The sequence below is a fragment of the Columba livia genome, chromosome 4 (assembly GCF_036013475.1).
Source record: "Columba livia isolate bColLiv1 breed racing homer chromosome 4, bColLiv1.pat.W.v2, whole genome shotgun sequence".
NCBI classification, from domain to species: domain Eukaryota; kingdom Metazoa; phylum Chordata; class Aves; order Columbiformes; family Columbidae; genus Columba; species Columba livia.
In genome coordinates this window covers 34,390,057-34,410,515 of record NC_088605.1, presented here as the reverse complement: position 1 = coordinate 34,410,515, position 20,459 = coordinate 34,390,057, and the positions used below count along the sequence as shown (strand labels likewise).

Sequence of the window (20,459 nt, the reverse complement as noted above, 5' to 3'; positions counted from 1 at the left end):
CATTCATGCAGACATTAGACAGTGATAAGTCTGAGCAGGCACACCTACACCAGCCATGAAAGTGTCCACTGAATATTTCTTCCTAGATAGCATCCACCTGTAATATAACAAGTGGGCAGCTGTATTGCTCTTCAGCAGCCTGAAGCTTAGCAGTTATTTTAATAGGGTGGGGGTCCAAAGCAGCAGACTTCAGAAGCCGCACACAGTGATAAAAGCTTCCTGTTGCAGTCTCCAATGACTCTCGCACATCATCATTCTCAATACAACAACCAGCATCTTTATTTTCTGGACTAGCAAGATATTTTTCTTCCATTTTATCTTAAGTAAGAGTATTTAAATACTAATATCAAACCTTGACACTTGAGTTCTCTCTCAAAACCCCAGCAAGCAGCAAGTACTGAATATAGACAGCAGTCTGAAAGTTTCAATTTGTTTTCTGACATAGCTCTGATCTTCTATTAAGGGACAGTGTATTTCACTGTCCAGTTTCCTCAATCCAGAACACAACTTTCCTTCCTTGCACAAGAGATCATCTGTTTTCCAGTTACTCAAAGAGAAAGTAATATTTTTATTAATATTTTGGGTTTCTTTTTTTAGTGAACATTGAAGCAGAGAGCATGCTAGGAATTTCCCCATTAGGGGGTTTTCCCCAGCAGTCATTCCCTGAACTGAGAGACGTGAGTCATTTCACACAAAAAAACCTTCACATAAACTCCTGTCTGGATTAGAGATTACGTTGGGGATGTCACAACACCCATCCAGTAGGTTTCAGCAGGGAAAACCCCGTATTTGAAACTGATGGTTTAAACAAGTCTGTCCAGCTCATTCCTGATCCAACTCAAATCCTGCTGGAGCAATGCAATTCAAGCACATTTTATCTCTTCGATCCAAGAGCAGACCACACGACCATGCTCTCCTTCAGAAATCCACTGACCCAGCAGTCAAAGACTTTGCATCCAAAGGAACAGTTCAACCTGGTAGAATATTAACATCTGGCTCCCTTTTTTACTTCCAGTTCACAATGTTATAAGCACAGGAGACTGAAGGGTCTGTAACATAATGTGATTTAACAGCTTCCTAGCTGGAGACATCCCAGCCTTCCTTATTACAGAAACAGAACCCTTGCTTTTAGAAACAGAATTCCAGCAGGAAAATACAAGCAGCAAACTACTGCAGATTTAAGAATCTGGAAAAAGTGTTTTTCTTCATTGTAAACAACACTAGAGTTAGGACTTTTTTTTTGTGGTGTGGGTTGGGGAGGAGGAAGGGAATCAAGGTCACTTGTCACACAGCTTGCATTTTAATGACAGCAGGGAAGGCTCAGTGACAAACTGAAATCAGAAGAGATCAAACAGCAAGCTGTTGTCCAGCACGACTGAGACACTGATACAATTTCTAACCCTGTCAACACTGTAGATGGCTCTAGATAACAGCATCCAGCTTGGAGGGTTTAATCGAAAGGGACAGCATATATTTGACAAAACTTAAGAACCAGTCTCCTGTCTTCATACAGGTTTGGACTGAACTAGCTTAATGTAGCAAGTAACAGCTCAAGCTACTAAGCACATAAACACGTTAGAAAAATTAACTCCTAGTAAATACATTTAATAGACAAGTCTAAAGAATAAATATTTACTGAATATTTCATAATATTTTTAGAAACAGCAATCTAAAATGACTTCTAGGTTAAAATGGACAGACACTAGCTAATCAATCTAAATATCCTCATAGTTGTCTCAGGTTCTTAACATCATTTTGCTTTGTCAGGTGATTTTATTTAATTATGTCACTTTATTTAGTCTTTTTGCCCCTTTATTAAACTGCAATTAATTTTCAATTTTTGCCTTAATCTGCAGTTTTCCCTCCCAGAATCTTGTGCACAGGGCCTTTGGCAGACATAGAACTGTCACCTTTAGCCATCTTCTATCTGTGCAAATATTTAATCACTAAGTGTTTCTTCGAGTTTTGAAGGATTTAAAACAACCCCTTGTAACTTCATATCGCTTTCAGTTACCTTGTACTCCAATGTCACTTTTTAAGAGAAAGCAAAAGAAAATTACATTCACTAAATACTGCATTAGCTTCCCATTCCTCTACAAACTGTAAAGAGGAAGAGAATGAGCTAACAAACTAACGGTTGTGCCAGTGATCAGTTTTGGTTCTTAGCTAAAGATACCACATCTGTGGTTCTAAAATATCAGCCTTTAGCCTCCTCCCAACACCAAATGGACTCTTAGCAGGGAAGCAGGGAAGCTCAGTACACTACCAAAAAGCAACAGATATAAGAGTGAGCCACTTCAAACACTGTCAATTAAATTACCTCAGGTCTGTTTTGTGAAAAGATTCCTATATATTGAGTGTGAGATGGTTTGAAGCCTCTGTAGAGTAATGCAGAGCCCACATACTCAGCTCTGTCTGAAGCCTGGAGGGGTAAAAAAGAGAGAGAAGACAAAAATTGAGAACAAGCTCATCAGTACACACTTATTTTACCTTAAGACTTACAAAAAGGTGGCAAATAACTGTTATTAAGTAGACAGAAGTTTTCTGAGCTATTTTTGATGTGCTCTGCAACTTTGATAGCCTAAACATCACAGCACCATTACACTGCAGTGACTGTAGATACCACACTTGCACTCATTATGCAGCAGAAGAGACACTTAATCCAGTTGGACTTGAAAATCTTAAGTGTAAGTTTAGATGGTAAGTTCACATACACAGAAAAGGCTGTTTTGTTCAATCTGTATTAAATCCCAGAAGTGACCCTGGAATGATTCAGTACTATATTTCTGCTTAATCCCAAGCACTATATCTGCCATCCTTCTGCTTCATTCAGTGCCTATGGGAATAGCATTTATCTCTTAAAAAAGTAGGAGAATAAGGAGGCAACACTCAGCTTGTTCTATAAACTAAGCTTGGGAAGGCAATTTTCTACATTCTTTCCATATAGCACATGACCTGAATTTCACATTAGTCACACAACTCAAACAGCAAAGCTTTATTAAAAAGAGGTTGCACCTAACAAGTGCCCAGCAAAACATACAGAAGGTGTTTAATGACCTTAACAATATGCAGTAGGCAATGTTTATACAAATTTGAAAAAAATAACTACTTAAATCAGGAATGACCTAAAAGCACAGTTGAAGATTTGCATAAAGATATTTTTAGCAATCGTGAAGGAACATTCTACTAGTTAGAAGCATATCTGTTAACAGCCTAAACAATCATCATTCAGCACTATGGGTACAAGCTGTCAAGAAGCACAAGTAACACCTGTAGATAGGACTTCCCATAGTGTAAAACGAGCCTCTCAGAAGCAAGCACCTCAAGTAGTACAAGTCCCGAGTGCCTGAATGTTACTTCAAAGCTGCAGCCCCTCAGAGGCAGTGTCCAAGTTCTAAACAACTGAGCAGTGACATACTAAAAGCTGCGAAAATTCCAAAATCAAACCATTAGTTAGCCAAGTAAGTGCAGGAGATACTCTTTTTCTCCCCCTTGCATGTATTTGAGGCTGTCCCTTTAAGACACTCTAATAGGAACTAGAACCTTTCTGCAATATTCTGCTACTACTTTGAAATATCTATAAATAATTAAGATTTGTTTATCACATTACTGGATGTTGTGTCAATGGTCTCAGCAAGCAAAAGCATGTCTAGTACTAAGTTAGAGAGACTACTTACCTCTTTATAGGAGATCCACTCATATGGCTGGTTTGGTTTTCTAACACCTAGACAGGGACCATTATCTAAAAAATGATAATCAAAAGTTACTCAAAATTTAACCCCTGACTCCCCTGTCCTGATCCCACACTAACTATACTTTCAGTGTTAAGCCTCTATATTCTTTGCAGACACCTTCAGAAGACAAACCTTTTTTGTTCAGAGCAGGGGCAGAGAGGGAAGCTGGGGAAGGACACAGAGGCAACAAGGTTGGTTTAGGCTAAGGGACACAGCACTGACTTTATTCACACAACTCTTCTTAATAAGAGAACACAGTTTTGCCTTCAAGAAAGCTAACATCCAATATTTATCATATTGCTAAGTAGACATCCCCTATCCTCAACTGCATTTCAAAAAGAGACCAGACCTTTAGTTCTTGACAAGCTGTTGCGAAAATTACCCTCAATTTTAGACTTACTTGATACTTGCACACCCCTTTGGAAGATATCGTACACTGTTCTTACATCATCATAGTAGTAAACCAGCAGTTCATCACTGTTAAGAACACAGGACCTTCGAGCATGCTCACCACCCTATGAAAACCAATTAGAAAGGTTAGACACACTTGTTGGTTATAAATGAACAGGAATTTCCTGAATAAATAAAAAACATCTCATCCATTATGTTTTCTTATGAGTGTTGGCAAGTTCTACTTGAGAGAACTTCAGTTCTTTTCACCACCAGGGAAGAGATCTGAAAGGTTTTACAGCACACAGTTTAAAAGTAGGACTTCTCCATGCATTACTACAAACCCGTCAGGCAAAATCTTATCCCTCAGCTAGCTATGATAGCACAGAACAAATGAGAATTACAAAAATGCCCTTTGACACTCCTTACTACACAGAAATGTTTTATTCTGTTATTGCAGTATATAGCATAATTAATTCCATCAAGCTTTCTAAATCACTCCAGCCTCAGAGCTCTCCAGATACAATATTAATGCTAAGATCCTAATCTATTTTTTTTTAATTAAGATCACAAAACATAATCACACTCCAAACTGTGGTTTTAAAACCTTAACAGTTTTAAGGGTGGTCAACACCACCCTAAACAACTATATCAGATAAAAATTGAATCCTATAATCCAATTTAAAGTTCCATCTTACAGAAAAGATTTCCTCCTAATCTAATTAGAGGCAGTCAAAGCAACACCACCTTAAGGATTAAAATTTACCATTTTTCAGCAGGTTAGCATTTATATAGGCTACAATTGGATGCCAATACAAGAATTTAATACTTCACAATTTTAACATAGCCTTTTATAGAGTGACTGATTAAATAATCTCATTTCATATCAATCAAGATTCACAAACTGCAGTAATGCAAGTACTATTGAGTCACATTTATGAGTCCTACTATGATGACAGACACCTACAAGCAAGTTCTTAGCAGGAAGAGCCTAGCTGGTTAAACAGAGGGGCTTGGGTAACATTGCATAAGATTCTCTATCAGTGGTTGTAGTCAAGTCCTGCATCTCTCAAAGTCAGTTCCTGGACTAACTAAATCTGTGCCCAAATTGTGCCATCATCCAAAACAAAAACAACAAAAAAAAAACCTATTCATATGCAATCACAGGCTCTTCCCAGCCATTGGTTTATTTTTCGGTTTCCAAAGTACCCTGGAAGACCAGAGAGTATCTGTTCCTGTATAAACTAGGTAAACACAGATTTATCTGCAGAAGATGTTAGCTCCACAGGAAGGAGATAACCCATTAAAGGCACCTCAGAGAGGGAAAAACAAAACAAAACAAACCCAAACCTTTTAACACCAAAACAAGTCTAACTTGTTTTAGCAAAACACTGTGTGTAATGCAGTGCTTGCCACTCCTTTGACAGTAAGCAGAAACCTACACTGCGAACATGACCCAGAACAAGTTAATGACTGGCTTACCTCTAAAAATTCGTAAAAATTGAAGAGCATACTTGCACTCAGACCAACATCTACTCTATAGGAAATGAACCTATCACTAGTATATGTCTCTGCCTGGAAAGAAGTGCAAGACTCTCGCTTTATTGCCCCGATCTTGGAGAACCAAGGTCAGCTTCTAGATTTTCCCAGTTTTACCACCTCTGGAGCTAACCCAAGGAAGACCACACAAGGTAGTTTGTAACCACAGCCATAGGTAACTCAACAAGCACAATGTATCAATACCACCGTTGATGTGCTACAACTCCTTCCTCGGGTGAAATATAATATCCTAGGCTGTTCCTTGGCAACAGTCAAGAAATACTTGTTTTCTCCTCACCTGAGCTACTACTGTTTTGTTTATATGCTCTATTACTCAGCAGCATGAAAGCAGTTTGTGCCATGCCTGAGGCACTAATCACATTAAAGGATGAGACTTATCAGACAGCACACTGCTTAGATACAAGGCTGACTGCACTGCCCTTTTGGGGGTGGAAAAAAAAAAATTAACACCAGAAAGTCTGTAACAGATTGCTATTGAAAAGAGCCCATTAGTTCTCCTGAGTTTTCAGTAAAGGGAAACATATACAACTTATGGTTCTGCTCGTTTTATTCTCTTTCCCAAAGTAAAGCAAAATTAACTGAATTTTTAGCAGCCCTAGAGGAAGAGTTTTGCTGAAAAACATCCAGCTCCTCGTGGGAAGACCATCAGGAGTTTAATATTATTCTTTTTCAAAGATGCAGTGAAATACACCTGGATATGCTGAAGATAATTTAGTCCTCATGCTCCCAGTTTGAACTTGTCTACCATGCAATATTATGGTATTGGTCTACATTTTGCTTGAGAGTAGCAAGAACTAATATTTTAACAGCCTGTCCAAAGGGTCCTTACAAAAAATATTTGTGCAACATCTGGGAAAGTTCTGTTTGTAGCAAACATTTCTAAAAAACTCTGGTCATTACAATCACAAAACATCTGAATCTCAGGACTCGAGAGTCTGGCTGATTTTGAGCCAGGCAATAAAACCTTATTAACGTGAGAACAGCCTCTGATTACCCACGTCAGGCAGCCCTTGCAGCAGCAGCTCAGGAGTTGCAAGAACTGATCCATCGCACAGCAAGTGCTGGACATTAAGTGAAAATCTTGGCATTAGTTCAGAATACCAACATCTGAAAAAAAACCACACTTATTCTACAACAGAGGTGTATATTACTCTATTAATGCCTATTTGGGTCACAGAAAAGATAGCTGGTTTTGTTCAAGTCATGGGCTGGCTTCTCATTTACCCAGGCTGTTTAGGATTAGCGGTACTGCCAGGACACACCGCTGGCTTCACCACACCTCAGAGGAGAGACCCAATTTCCATTTTCCTGAGAGGGCAAGTACACTAGCGAATGGTGCTTAGGTCATCCACAGGCCTATTCTGAGCAGCAAGAAGTATGAACTAGAGTTTTCAAACCAGTCGTATAATTAATCATGCTAATCCCTAGGTAAGCACAAAACAGATAAAACTGGTCACTTAGTAGCAAGACAAGCCTATGTTTAATCAAGCGAGACAAGGCAAGCTAGAGTTCTGGGTAACGCATCAGGAGAATGCAAGTAGGTTTAAAAATTTTCATTAGTTGAATACCTCTCTCCATATTTGCATGTCTTTTATTAAGGTAAGAAAAAAAAGACAGAGTCATAAATCCAAGTGCTTACTAATAGAAAATGCTGACCTCCTAGTGTATTTGTATGTTGTCCTACATGCTTTAGCAGAACTTGAGCCAATAGAAGTACTTGGGGTTTTAAAACAAGATTTAATATATTTGACAGCCATACACCCACACTCAAATCAACAGCCAGAGTTGTTCAGCTGTCAATCACCAATGGAAAGAGCAATCTACAAGCAGACAGACCCAGGTGTGACTACAATTATAAACATTAAGGGTGCACAACCTTTGCAAAACACAGAACTAATGCTCTATTTCTGCCATTACTGTAGCACTGAAATTCTTAACAGGATAGTGCACAAGTGAATATGGCACAAGTCTCAGCAATGCAGTCTCACACTAGTCAGATTTTGTTTACAATTACTGTTCATTAATCTTGTTGCCCCTCCTGCAGACAAGGGATTCAAGTGGATCCTGAAAGTTTCTCACCTATACCTCTGAGATGTTCCCCTGAAGTGAGATCAGGTTGGGAGCTTTCAAGATTAGAGGGTTTATTTCAGTGAAATGTAACTGTAGTATGCAAACTTTAAAGATTGTAGTCCACATATTTTAATTGTGCCATTTACTTTAGAAGAGCTGATACTTTCAGTAACTCTTGGTACCCATATTCAACTAAGTGTGCAATCTTCACACTCACTCAGTGATGGTTAAAAATGGGTCACTGGGTGCTGGCCTACCAAATCAAAGCCTTCCAGAGATAGGAAGTGACCTGAAGAGCAGTAAACAGGATCTTTTTCCTCCCATATAAAGTTACAGAGATTTATTATCAGAACATGTAGAAACCCTACTCCAGTCACTGACTTCATTTAACTTCGTTAGAGGCCAAGGAAATAAGTCAAAGTAAGAAGTAAGTAGGAGCTTATTTATAGTTGAAAATTATTACCATTAATGAACAGGTAGATTAGATATTAAGACAGTAGAGGAACTGCCTTATGCCATGTCCTTTTTGGAGCACATTTCTTACTCCCTAGCCCTTTTAATATTGTATTGCTTGAGAGCAGTATCTGATATTTTTCTTCTATGGAAGTGATAATCCATCTTAAAACATGTACGAGAGAATGGATGGACTGAAAGCAATAAAACCTTATTAACACGAGAACAGCCTCTGGTTACCCACATCAGGCAGCCCTTGCAGCAGCAGCTCAGGAGTTGCAAGAACTGATCCATTGCACAGCAAGTGCTGGACATTAAGTGAAAATCTTGGCATTAGTTCAGAATACCAACACCTGAAAAAAAACCACACTTATTCTACAACAGAGGTGTATATTACTCTATTAATGCCTATTTGGGTCACAGAAAAGATAGCTGGTTTTGTTCAAGTCATGGGCTGGCTTCTCATTTACCCAGGCTGTTTAGGATTAGCGGTACTGCCAGGACACACCGCTGGCTTCACCACACCTCAGAGGAGAGACCCAATTTCCATTTTCCTGAGAGGGCAAGTACACTAGCGAATGGTGCTTAGGTCATCCACAGGCCTATTCTGAGCAGCAAGAAGTATGAACTAGAGTTTTCAAACCAGTCGTATAATTAATCATGCTAATCCCTAGGTAAGCACAAAACAGATAAAACTGGTCACTTAGTAGCAAGACAAGCCTATGTTTAATCAAGTGATTCTTGAAAGACAAGGCAAGCTAGAGTTCTGGGTAACGCATCAGGAGAATGCAAGTAGGTTTAAAAATTTTCATTAGTTGAATACCTCTCCCATATTTGAATGTCTTTTATTAAGGTAAGAAAAAAAAGACAGAGTCATAAATCCAAGTGCTTACTAATAGAAAATGCTGACCTCCTAGTGTATTTGTATGTTGTCCTACATGCTTTAGCAGAACTTGAGCCAATAGAAGTACTTGGGGTTTTAAAACAAGATTTAATATATTTGACAGCCATACACCCACACTCAAATCAACATCTGAACAGTCAATAAACAAAACTCAATAGATATTGCTCATCTCAAAATGTTCTCAAAGTTTGAGTTCTTTTATCACCAAGACATGCTAACACAGCTGTTTTTCATTTAAGTTTTACTGCTGTTCAGTCTTCCCATTAAAATGTTTTTCTGAAGAGGCAATGAAAAATAACAGTTACACCTATCTTGCTCTGATCAGAGTGCTGATGTTAATTACGTAGTACAATATGGATCAATGATGCATTAAGTAGTTTAATGAAGTATTACGTTACACCAAACAGTTATTTCAGTCACAGAATCTAGCAGCGACAAGCAATTTAGCTTGAAGAGGTAAAGGCAGTGAACTGAGACTGCTGTCAAGAGTCTCAAGCAAATAAGCATTTGTCACTTGTTTTAAGGCCAGTTAAGAGCCACTGTTTTACTACCTTCCAACACAAGGTCCTCCAAATCTGCTGAAGTCTACACTGACTAGTGAGGCCCTCCACAGCTGGAAAGCTTTCACTACTACTTTATTCCCACCACCAACATGTGCTGCTCTACAATACTATTCCACCCACTGTCTTAAGTGTCTTCTGTCAGGATTGGAAAAGGTCACCAAGATGATTAAGATCTAACCTCTGGATCCTTACTCTACACATGTTCCTTGAAAAGAGGTATTTTGGGCAATTACCTCATTGCCAGACCATATTTTTGTTTCCACTTTGTGTGCTTCTAATAGGAGACCATTACTTGCTATAGTAGTGTGACAAGTCAGTAAGCTTACTGTATACCAGACTAGAAAGAAGATTGGGAAATAAATGGTACTAGCTAAACTTTTGAATGGAGGGGCCAACTAATGCTTTATTCTTTAATCTCAGTATCATGAAACACTGCAAAGAAAGTGCCTGATTTGAGGCTATGACAGGAGTTTGCTTTGCTGAAGCTCATGGAAGTTTACCTACTGTAAATTCCAAACTGCTCTGCCACATTTACTTACATTAGTTTGTAGTCACATCTACTCTTAAGCAAAAGATGTCATATTAACTGCATTTGACACAGGACAACTAGAGACTGTGTTTATCCACACAGAAGAATGTGCTGTAATGGGAAATTTTGGTTGGAAGAATAAAGAAAGTCTATAGTGGTAGCTTCTGACTAGCAAGAGTAATGCAAGAAACTGTCAGCCTTACAATCCTACATTTTCTACATATCTCTCTTAAAGATCACAACCTTCCAAAGCTGCCTTGTTTCTTCAGAAGGACGAAGCACCTTACCTGCCCTGAAGAAATACAGAGACACTCTTGAAAGAATGAGGTAAGTGGTAAAATCTCAACTCTGTCGTGAACAGGGGAATTGATATAAATGCTGCTCAGGAAACACTAACCATGTAATCTGTTGTTTATATTTGCTTCTAAGCAACAGTTCCCAGTCAGACTGTTTCCATATTTGACTGCACTGTTAAAAACACACCACCTAACAGCAACTCTGCCTCTAAAAAGCATAAGACAAAAGCTAAGCTAGCACGACCAGAGTTTAGCAGGTGGTTGCTTTAATTTCAACTTACTTTGTGGCTGTGATCTCTCTCTTGGCAGGACTAATATATCTTTCCACAGATCATTTGAGGTCAGTTAGTACCCACCTCATGCCTGTAGCCCAATATAAAGTCTCACCTGTCAGCTATTATAAACTAAATATTGTAACAGAAAAGTATTAGCCTAACCAGTACACACTCACATACATACTCTGACCCCAACACCTAATCTAATAGGTCATCACCTAAACATGTTGTGAGGAATTGAAAACTACACTGTGGCAATTTAACATTCACAAGTTCCTTGCCACCAGTCAGATAGGAAGCTCAGTTCTCAGCAGAAAGTCTTTATCTCCCATGCTAGTTACTGTCATTTTGACCTCAACCCTCAAATTGGTTTTCAAATTCAAAAAGTCAAAAAACTGATTTCAAGACATATTTCAGGGAAAAAAAAAAAAAAAAAAAAGCAAGCCCTGAAATATACTCCCCACAAAACGCAAGTTTAGAAACACTCTTAAGTAAATCAGTGTTTGGTCTCCCTCAATGCTGCCTTACGCTTCAAAATTCAGAGAACGACAGCACCCATCAAGTGACACTTACCTCTACTTCCACAGACTGCATTGCTAGATCACATGCTGGTTTTAGTGCTTTTGGTCTTGTTGCATACCAGTAGGTTGTGAGAGCTGCAAAAGCACCGAAGCCCATCAACGTATTTGTCGGAAGGGTGCGCACATACTGTCTGACATCCCCAAGTTCTGGCATTCGTAGGTTTCTAAACAACTCATGTGCTTGCATTGCAGTTCAGTGTAGTTTTCTCAATGTTGGAACCTGTTGATATGAGAGAGAGTTACACACAAAGATTTGAAATCCCCTTTCAGTTCACTGTTGTTGCAGGAGAGTGATGTATGCTTTGTCCAACTATCAAAACAATTTGATCTGCTACTGGGCAGGCAATACCTTCAGACTTCTGTGCTGTGATTGAGTAAGCAAGTCATTACTGGTTCATACTCTAGGAAAATAAGCAGAGCTGACAAGAGGCAATTTCTGTGGGGTTTTCATATTGTTTTTAACAGACACTGACCTTTAACAAAACTTTTGCCCTTTTTTTTTGAAAGACAGCTTTTCACAAATGCAAAACAGTTATTTGTAGAGTAGCTGTACTATCAACATAAGGCTGTTTAAACAGTGAGTGTCAAACAGGGAAGTCTGGGAGAGGGATGATAGGGCTGTAAGGTGTTAACTTGCCTGCATTAACCCAACAGAGAGCATCCTAACACTATCATAGCATAGCAGGAACAGGATATTTTCATCTTTTAAGTCTGGTAAGATAAACTCCCTCTCTTTTCTACTCTCCCTTCAGTTGTGCACAGAAAGCTCACTACAGCAAGCTGCCTTCACAGCTGATATCCTCCCATAGCTCCTTTATGCCAGCAAGCTTCCTATTTCACCCAGCACCATGCCAGCAATTTATATCTGGTCATAAGGCAGAGCAACGCAGCATCTCAGGAGGCCCAGGGAGCAGCGCACAGCAATACAATCAAACACAGGAAGCACATTTGATTTGTCACGTTCACACAGAAGGAAAAGCCAAAAGAGGCAGCTCCCCACCAGCACTTGCTGACATGGATATTCCACAGCAAGAACCAGCTGGGGGGGGGGGGGAAGAAAAACAAAAAAAAGGATTGCAGTCGGCTCAGCCGGTGCTCTCCTCTACAGCCAAGGTCTCCTGGGACGTTTGTCACATGCCAAACCCACCAGCTCCTGCCCACTAGGTGAAAGGTGAACGGCAGGCAGCCGGCCTGCCCGGGGCCAATGGCAACCCGCTGCCTGTCACCCCACCGCCCGCTGACAGGTCCCCGCCCGCCCGGCTGGCAGGGGCGCTCAGCGCCTGTCACCAGCCCAGCCTCTGCGCCTGGGGCGGCTGGGAACGGCGGCTGTCCGGCCAGGATGGGGGGAAACAATACTTTCCTGCTTGCTTGAAGAGCCGAGATGTATTTACTTGGGTAATTTAGGTCCAGCCGTTGTTTCCTATGGACAATAAAAATCAAACAAAAGACCTAAAGAATGTTCAAAATATGTGTTTGAACAGCTAGAATGTACTGTGTAACAATACGCCGCTGCAGGATGGCAGCGTAGGAGATGCAGAAATCCAAACAGGCAGAATGACATGCTTATTAGCTTTTAAAACCAACCACACCAGGCTAAGATTTCATTTTTCTACAGGAAAACCTCTAGAGTCTGCCCTTGAAATCTTCACTGCAGCAATCAGTTATTCAACCAGGCAACAGTAGAGTCGTCTAGTTCACAAAAAGTCTAACCAGTATTTGGACAAGGATTTGCTACAGCAAAAAAAGCCATGAAAACAGTTCAAAGGGCCCATGGTTTCACAATGTTAGCAGGAGGACAGGCTGAAGTAAGGTCACGGATGAGGGCAGCATCAGGATGGAATCAAGTTCCATCTCTGGAAGGGTCCTGTGCCCATTGAGCACTCCCCAGGCTGCAGGCACTACCCCCTCTCCCCCCACTTGTCTTTGCTTTTATGGCACAGCCTCAGGGTACAGGGCTGCATCACCTAGATAGGCAGCACAGGTCCACCACAGAAATGCAGTTTGGTTATGTGCACTGTGACACACAGCAGGCTGTGCTCAAAATCAACAATACATCAGGCTGTAGTAGTGGAAGGTAGAGAAGAACTAAATATATTTACGAGGAATCTCTTCATCTTCCCTTGGCATTTAAAAAACAAAATCAGTTAGCAACTTAATAGTTAGGATTACTATGCTGTTGCTTTTTATGCATCAAATCACGCTCATTAGCATTGCAGGCACAAAATCTCCCTCTTAAGTTTTAAAATACACAGATGAACAGTGAGAATAAAAAGTCATTCCAACAAGGAAGTCTTCGCTTACAAGTTAATTTTGGGTATATCACAGACACCATGTTATGAAACTAGAAAAAGGGGGCTATAATGCATGTAAGGGCTAAGAGCAAACTCAGCTCTTTGCTCCTCAAGACCCGTAACAAGCACCTTTGACTTTTAAAACAACAGATACTTGTTTTCCTCTCTGCATTTGTCATGTGTCCTGCACACACACTCTATATGATTTAAGAATGCAATGTAATTAGAGAGTTACTCTATCAAAAGGCTGTGATGCCATTACAGCCAACAAGAACTGATGTAAACATGATCAGTTCATTCACATGGAAGTCCCATCATAGTCATGGAGCTGCTCAGGTTTCAGCCTAGGTGAAAAGAAATGGACATCACTACTTGTCATTTGCTTGTCCAGTTGTTCGTAGAGCAGCCTGTAACAGGAAGCATTTCTTGAGCAGTTATACTGCAAGTTACCAGATACCTAATGATACATTTTACTGCTTAGGTTTATATTGAGGGATGACTTTTTATTACACCTTCTGCCTCATCAGCACAAAAAACAAGGTTAGGAAAGAGCTTTCTGCAACACTAAGCAATTTCCAGCTTTAAGCACTAAGTACTACGTCATATCAACTTGTTTTCTGTATTTAAGACAAAGCCAGATGCAACAGGGAGAATAAATTAATATTCTTCGCATATGCATCCAAATGCACCCCGTCAAGAAAGGAGGCTTCAACACTTCCCAGCCTTCTTTGATCCATTCTCAGTATTTACTTGGCTCTAGTATTTACTAGAGTCTTTAATGTGACCCGGAAGAGCAGTTTGAGCCTTTAGATTGAGATACAACAATCTTCCCAATGGAGCTAGGATCTGGCTTTCAGTCCTTTTCCTCAAGGAAGGACCCAGCTAAACCTGTTCATTCAAGACAAAAAAGCTACACTGTCTTCACAAACTCAGGCCCTGCAACTGCTTCTCATCTAGACAGGATCTGGACCACAAGAAACAGACTCAGAAACTCAGCCACAGTGTGAGACAGGACATAACCAATGATTGGAACTCACAGCTGGAGACCCCAAGGAAGAAGATACCGGATAAGAGAAGTACCAGTCTGTGATACTCCGGTTGCTACATGTAGCAAAAAACCTTGGAGCAGAACCGACAACCTTGGAGGTCAAAAGCACTTTTTCCTCAATGCAACCAGTAGACCTTGGTTTGTTCGTAAGTTTAGAAACAATACCAGACAGATATGGGAAAGTAGTTTTAATAACAGGGCAAAACTGCTTCACAGATAACTACCTGTCCTGGCCACCTCCACAGAAACAGCAGCTCCCAAAATCCAGCCCATGAAACCATCGTATCAATTCACTTAAGGAGTTCTGTAGGGCTCAGACAAAGCCAGCTCTCTCTGCTCACACACACACACCCCACAGGACCCAAAGCTCATTCTTCACAGCAGAGCCAGTATCTCAAGGCAACGATGCAACTTGGCAGGACTCTGCAGTTCTTTGCTGCTCCTACTCTGGACATACAATGGGCTATTTACAGCGGGCAGCAGCCTGCCTATTGTCTATCCATAGCCAGACATCATTCGAGCGCAACCGAAGTGAACAGGAGAGCAGTCGTCAGCTTCTGTTTTGCAAAGAAAACAACCCCAAGAACCAATGGCCTCTCCTCCTCTCTCTCCTAATATTTAGATGAATGGCACACCAGCACTGCGGTGGCCTGCCATAAAGGCAGGCCCACCTCATGGTGTAAAAGAATTGGCTGTGTTATTCCCACAGGCTCTTACAGGCAGAAGAAAGCCACAAGACAAGTTGCCTCTCTCTTACTATGAGCAATATGGCCCTAAGATGCTTTCACTACGATATGCTAGAACCCATATGCCACCCATATACCTTGCAGTTATCCTGAAAGCTACTTGCCATTGCAGTTTGTTGTTCTCTTACTGTTCCAGGTTATGCTCCCATGGATCTCTGTTTTACTTAAGTCTTTCTCCACTCATCCTTTGAAAGAGCAAGTGCAGAATCATGTTCTAACTCCTTTATTTCATATAAAAGAGGGTGTGAATAGTTTTGGCTATTAACAAGGGAAATCCTTTTGTCTGAATAAAATGCATAAACCTAATCTCAGAGTGCATTTACAATTAGTTTAAATTTGAGACAGTCCAACCTACGCCAGATACACGGTCCCACAACCCTCTTCATGCTGGCCAAGTACTCATCTGGTTGTGCAGTCACACTAGGGAGGTGATCTGGGCAACACCATTTTGCTGGGCTAGTTATGATGCTAATTCTCAGCTAGATAAACTCTCACCTGGGTGACCAGACAGACATTAGCTCCCAGAAGGAAACAAGACAGCACAGCTGGGGAAAGGAATAGACACTTTAACACTACACCTTAAGCATACCACTCCAAACACTGCATGCAAGTCTTCCGAGGATTTTCTTCCTCCACCATGCAGTCAAGACAATAAGTTGACTGAGGTCTTGCAACCACCTGTGATAGAGCCAAACTGTAACCACCAAGGAAACCACAAACACCCTTAAGATACAGCAAAAGAGCATAGGTAATTGAGACTCTAAGGAGAATCCTCAGTTTAAGTCCTGTATAACACAAACACAACAGCAAGATGTCTCCTGTGGTAAGACACGAGTCTCCCCTTAGCCACAAAGGACTTTCTTGAACAAATCAAGTACTGTTGAACTTTTTAATCCACTCCTCTGTCCCACTCCTCCACCCCACCATCCTAAATTAAAAAAACTAAATATCTTACCCAGAATCACCTGGATCACTCAGCCAGGCTTCAGAGCTCTAAATCCTCCTTTTAAAGCAGTAACTGACAGATTCACTTTCCTACAACAGTAAAGAGGGAGGAACTAAAAAGCTTTTAGTGAGGAACCCATTCCATGCACAAGAGAGGAACCAGCAGGTCCTTAGTGTTCAGCTCCCCAGTCTGGCTCTGGGCAACCACAGGGCATCATGCGGTGGCTCAGGTTGCCTCTGCTGGTTCAGTTTCTGTTCCTGCATTTGGGGCAAGGCAGGACCAGAGGGAAGCTGCCTACAAGCTAGATACAGCCCCATCAGATGGGCCATGGTGATGTATTTCATAAGCTGTAACTGAAGTTAAGATTCTTACTTTAAGGAGCATTACATCTGATATTGATGTGTCAAGGCTCTGTCTCCATCAACACGGAAAGTCACAGCTCTGTCCTCAGACATTGGGCTACAATCCTCTTGCAATAAAGTGGAACAACACCTGGATTCTTGCCTCTTAATGATGTCCTACAAGTAATCCAAGTGAACACCAATGAGGTCAGTGGAGTTTACTCAAGTTCAGAAGCTCAACCACGTGACAAGAACATGTTCAATGCCTTTTGTGCAATTACAGTCCTTCAGCAGCACTTGGTAACCCAAGGAAAACCAATACTTCCCACTGAAACCTTTCAGACTATGATCAATTTAAGTTTCCTCTGATCTATACCTATACACACGCATATCACTAACCAGTCTTATCAGCTTCTCACCTTCAAAGATGCTTACAAATATCTACTTGCAGCCTAAATTACCATCCATTAGAACTGCAACCCTACAACTCTGATTTGCAAGTACATCAAGGCACAACTCTTAATTTAACCTCAATCCAACTACAGTTTAGATGAGGATCACCCTACAGATGCAAATTGCTACAAACCAGCAGCTTTCTGGTGACATTAACAGCTTGAGTAGATCATACCAACTTATTCATTCTACTCCTCCCAGGACAAAGCTACTGCTCAGAAAGCCTAGTATGCAACGTCAAGTTAATGCATGCTTCAAGTGCTCATCTGAAACTGCAAGAATTAGTTTCTTACTCATACTTCTGTCACCTGAAGTCTGGCAGAAGGCAACCTGTGTCAGGCACACTGAGCTGCATTGCATCACACTGAATAGTGTTTACAGTCAGAAGGATCTTCTACAAAACATAACCCTTAAAACTATGAGACCAGACAGAGCAGTGAGTGCTTAGGAGAAGCAACTGGTTCACCGAGTGACCTCCCAACACCAGCATAACAAGAAAGCGTATGACAAACCAAGCAACCTCTTGACCTCAGGTATTAAAGTGTCCCTGTATTTCCTCTGAGTCTGTGAGAGTAAGCATTTTCTTCTCGCTTTCCTAGGAAGTCAATCCATCCTCACCAGGCTATTAATGTATCCCAACTGCAGAGGCAGAGTTTTGGAAACAAGGCACATGTAGTACTAAAGTAAAAATCTTCAGAGTTCTGGGTTTAGGAACAATAATTCATATAAAAAGCCAGAAGTCCTTTTCTGCAAACAGAATAACGTGCTTCTGCTGTAAGCCTTAAACAGTCCAACTACAGAAACTGTCTTTCCTCTAAATCGTTATGAAACCATGCAAGCTGTTTTCAGTCAGTTTTGGACAAACTACCAGTACTATTAAGCTTCAAATCCTAACCAAAGAGGAGTATTTTACTATCATATTTTACTTTCTGTAGATTAATATCTCCCAACATGAAAGGCAGCAAGAGAAAGCAGATGCCTTGTGTTATTGAGTGTCCTTGTTTCAGGAGTCAGGCGGGATCTGCAGAAATGCAAGGCCCCCATCTGCAGCCAGGGTTCAGCCTGCCTCCTGTAAAGGTCAATGCTGTACAGCAGGGCTTCCCAGAGCCACATGGTATTGTAAACTCCCATGCAAAACCACTTACCAATGAACAAATCACCTCCCCTCCTCTTTGTGAGGATTTATGGGGAGTTACCACTGGTTACATTTAACATATTAGAATATTTAACATATCTGAACTTGTAATTTAGCACAGCAGGGAAGTAGAATGTAGCAGGCAGTCTATTCATAGGACTACCAAAAGCCAAATTTATCAAACAATATATCCCCCTGGACCAGAATCTCTCTCCCTCTCTGCTGCACTTTTGAAAAATTTGGTGCTATTAGACATTTTGAGTCTACCCATTTCAATCAATTGCAGTACCATGATTTAGAAAAAACAAGCAAAATACAATAACCTACTATTATCTGCTATTGCTCACATTAGTCAAAGTGGTCTTTTTTTGTGGGGGAAAGAGAGAGAGAAAAGAAACCACTTGCCCCTCCCCACTGGAGGTTAACATACCTATAATAAAGAAGGTATAACCCACCTCTATCTTCTCAAAAAAAAAATCCCATGAGGTATAAAGTTCTAGTGGAGCGATGAGGTAGGAAAGTCAGCTAAGGAAACTCAAGAGACAAGAGTCACTTACCCTGATAGGTGTTTTCAAGTTGCCTTTCCTTCCATTTTGAATTACTGGTTTTGTTTTTCTGATACCAACCTTCTACTTGCCCTTGAAGCAAAAGGCTACTTGAGGGTTTGCTTCTCAAGAACTGAAGACTTACTTTCAACCAATTGGCCAATCTGTAGTTGTAAAACCGCATCCACCAAATTTAGAAGCTGTCTTTTAGATTCATTATAAACATGCAGTCCTCAGAATAGGCCAAGGCCATTTGCTCAAGACCTTGAATTGAGTACGCTACACATAACAGCTACTCATAATTACATGTTGTAGATTGTCCCCATCAGCCATCCTCAGACATTTCCATATTCCACTACAAGCAAGCTAGATATCCTTGGACTTCAAAGAATCAGGCAGTAGCATTACGGTTCCATGAGGAACTTTGTCTCTCAGGTTTTGCGTTATTTATGGTGCTACTATTGCAAGAGGAAAAGAATGGTATTTTTCAATAAACTGCCTTCAATAAATTTCAATAAAATGCCTTCTTACACTCAGAATTTCATGATCCAAGAAACCTGATCCAAGTATCTTGAGGCAAGAAACCTCAGCTCACGAGTTTGAGAACACGTTCCAGACAGGCAAATACAAACACTCCTGAGCAGGCTCAGCAGACTGCAGGGTTCCCTCTAAAGCAACAAGGATGAAAAAAGTCTGCTACCACCACATGGAATAGCTCAGGTACGGATACAGAACCATCAGGTTTCAACAGCAGTTTCTTTAGATGTCACTCTTTCCTATCACAGGACATGACCATCATACCTCAGACTCTAACCCACACGAGGCATATGTTCAGAGGGATTACTAGGTCCAAAGAAGGTGACTATAATACCCGAGACAGCTCACAGACATGCCCTTTAGAAATTCTGAAGGCTTCAAGTGTTGCAATTCCTGTTCAACAGGAACAAGAAATGTATGCACCCAAGAACAAAAGCATCGTGTAACCAGGCTAAACTCCTGTGCTGTAGCACTGCAAGACCTACCTAACAGCAGAGAGGAGGCCTGCAAAGTCAAAGTCAATCAACCTTCCATTTTAAGCTAGTTCGCCTCATGCTGTTTCCATACATGCTCTGAACTGCTTAAAGAAGAAGAAAAAAAGGCTGCTCCAAGCACATGCTGCATTCGTGCCCGTAAGAACAACCTTCTCAGAGACGAGGTCCAGTAACTAAACGTTAAACCCCTGCGGGTCAGACGGCGCCGCGCTCCCCCGCACGCTGCTGGGCCGGGCAGCGCTTCTCGGGGAGCGGGGCCGCCCGGGGCCATCACCCCGCGGCCCGAGTTGTTTACCCCGGGCCGGGCCGAGCCGGGGCAGCCGGCAGCGCTGGAGCCAGAACAATGCCCTGCCGCCGGGGCTGCCGCAGCCGCGGGGGGAGGCCGGAGGCAGCCGGCTGTGCTTTCCTGAAGGCTTTTGCGCGGGTGGGAGCCCAGCCGGCTCCGGGGAACGCTAATCCCACCGCAGGGCAGAGGGGAAAACGCCTCAGACCCAGAGCGGCAGCCTGAGGGCACCGGCGGCGGGACCGCCCCGCCGGCACCCGCCGTCCCTCACCGTCGCCCGCCCGG

At 41.5% G+C, this 20,459-nt stretch overlaps 1 protein-coding gene across 1 annotated transcript in view; it reads right to left on the bottom strand.

The window, feature by feature from the left end:
* Positions 1-20,459, bottom strand: part of ACSL1 (acyl-CoA synthetase long chain family member 1) — a 41,192-nt gene that overhangs the window by 20,365 nt on the left and 368 nt on the right. The window contains exons 2-5 of the mRNA XM_065061178.1: positions 11,348-11,575; positions 4,135-4,249; positions 3,678-3,742; positions 2,321-2,422 (exon numbers count right to left, since the gene is read on the bottom strand). Of these exons, the coding sequence (XP_064917250.1) occupies positions 2,321-2,422; positions 3,678-3,742; positions 4,135-4,249; positions 11,348-11,542 (477 nt within the window). The 5' untranslated portion in view covers positions 11,543-11,575. The remainder of the gene's footprint in view (positions 1-2,320; positions 2,423-3,677; positions 3,743-4,134; positions 4,250-11,347; positions 11,576-20,459) is intronic.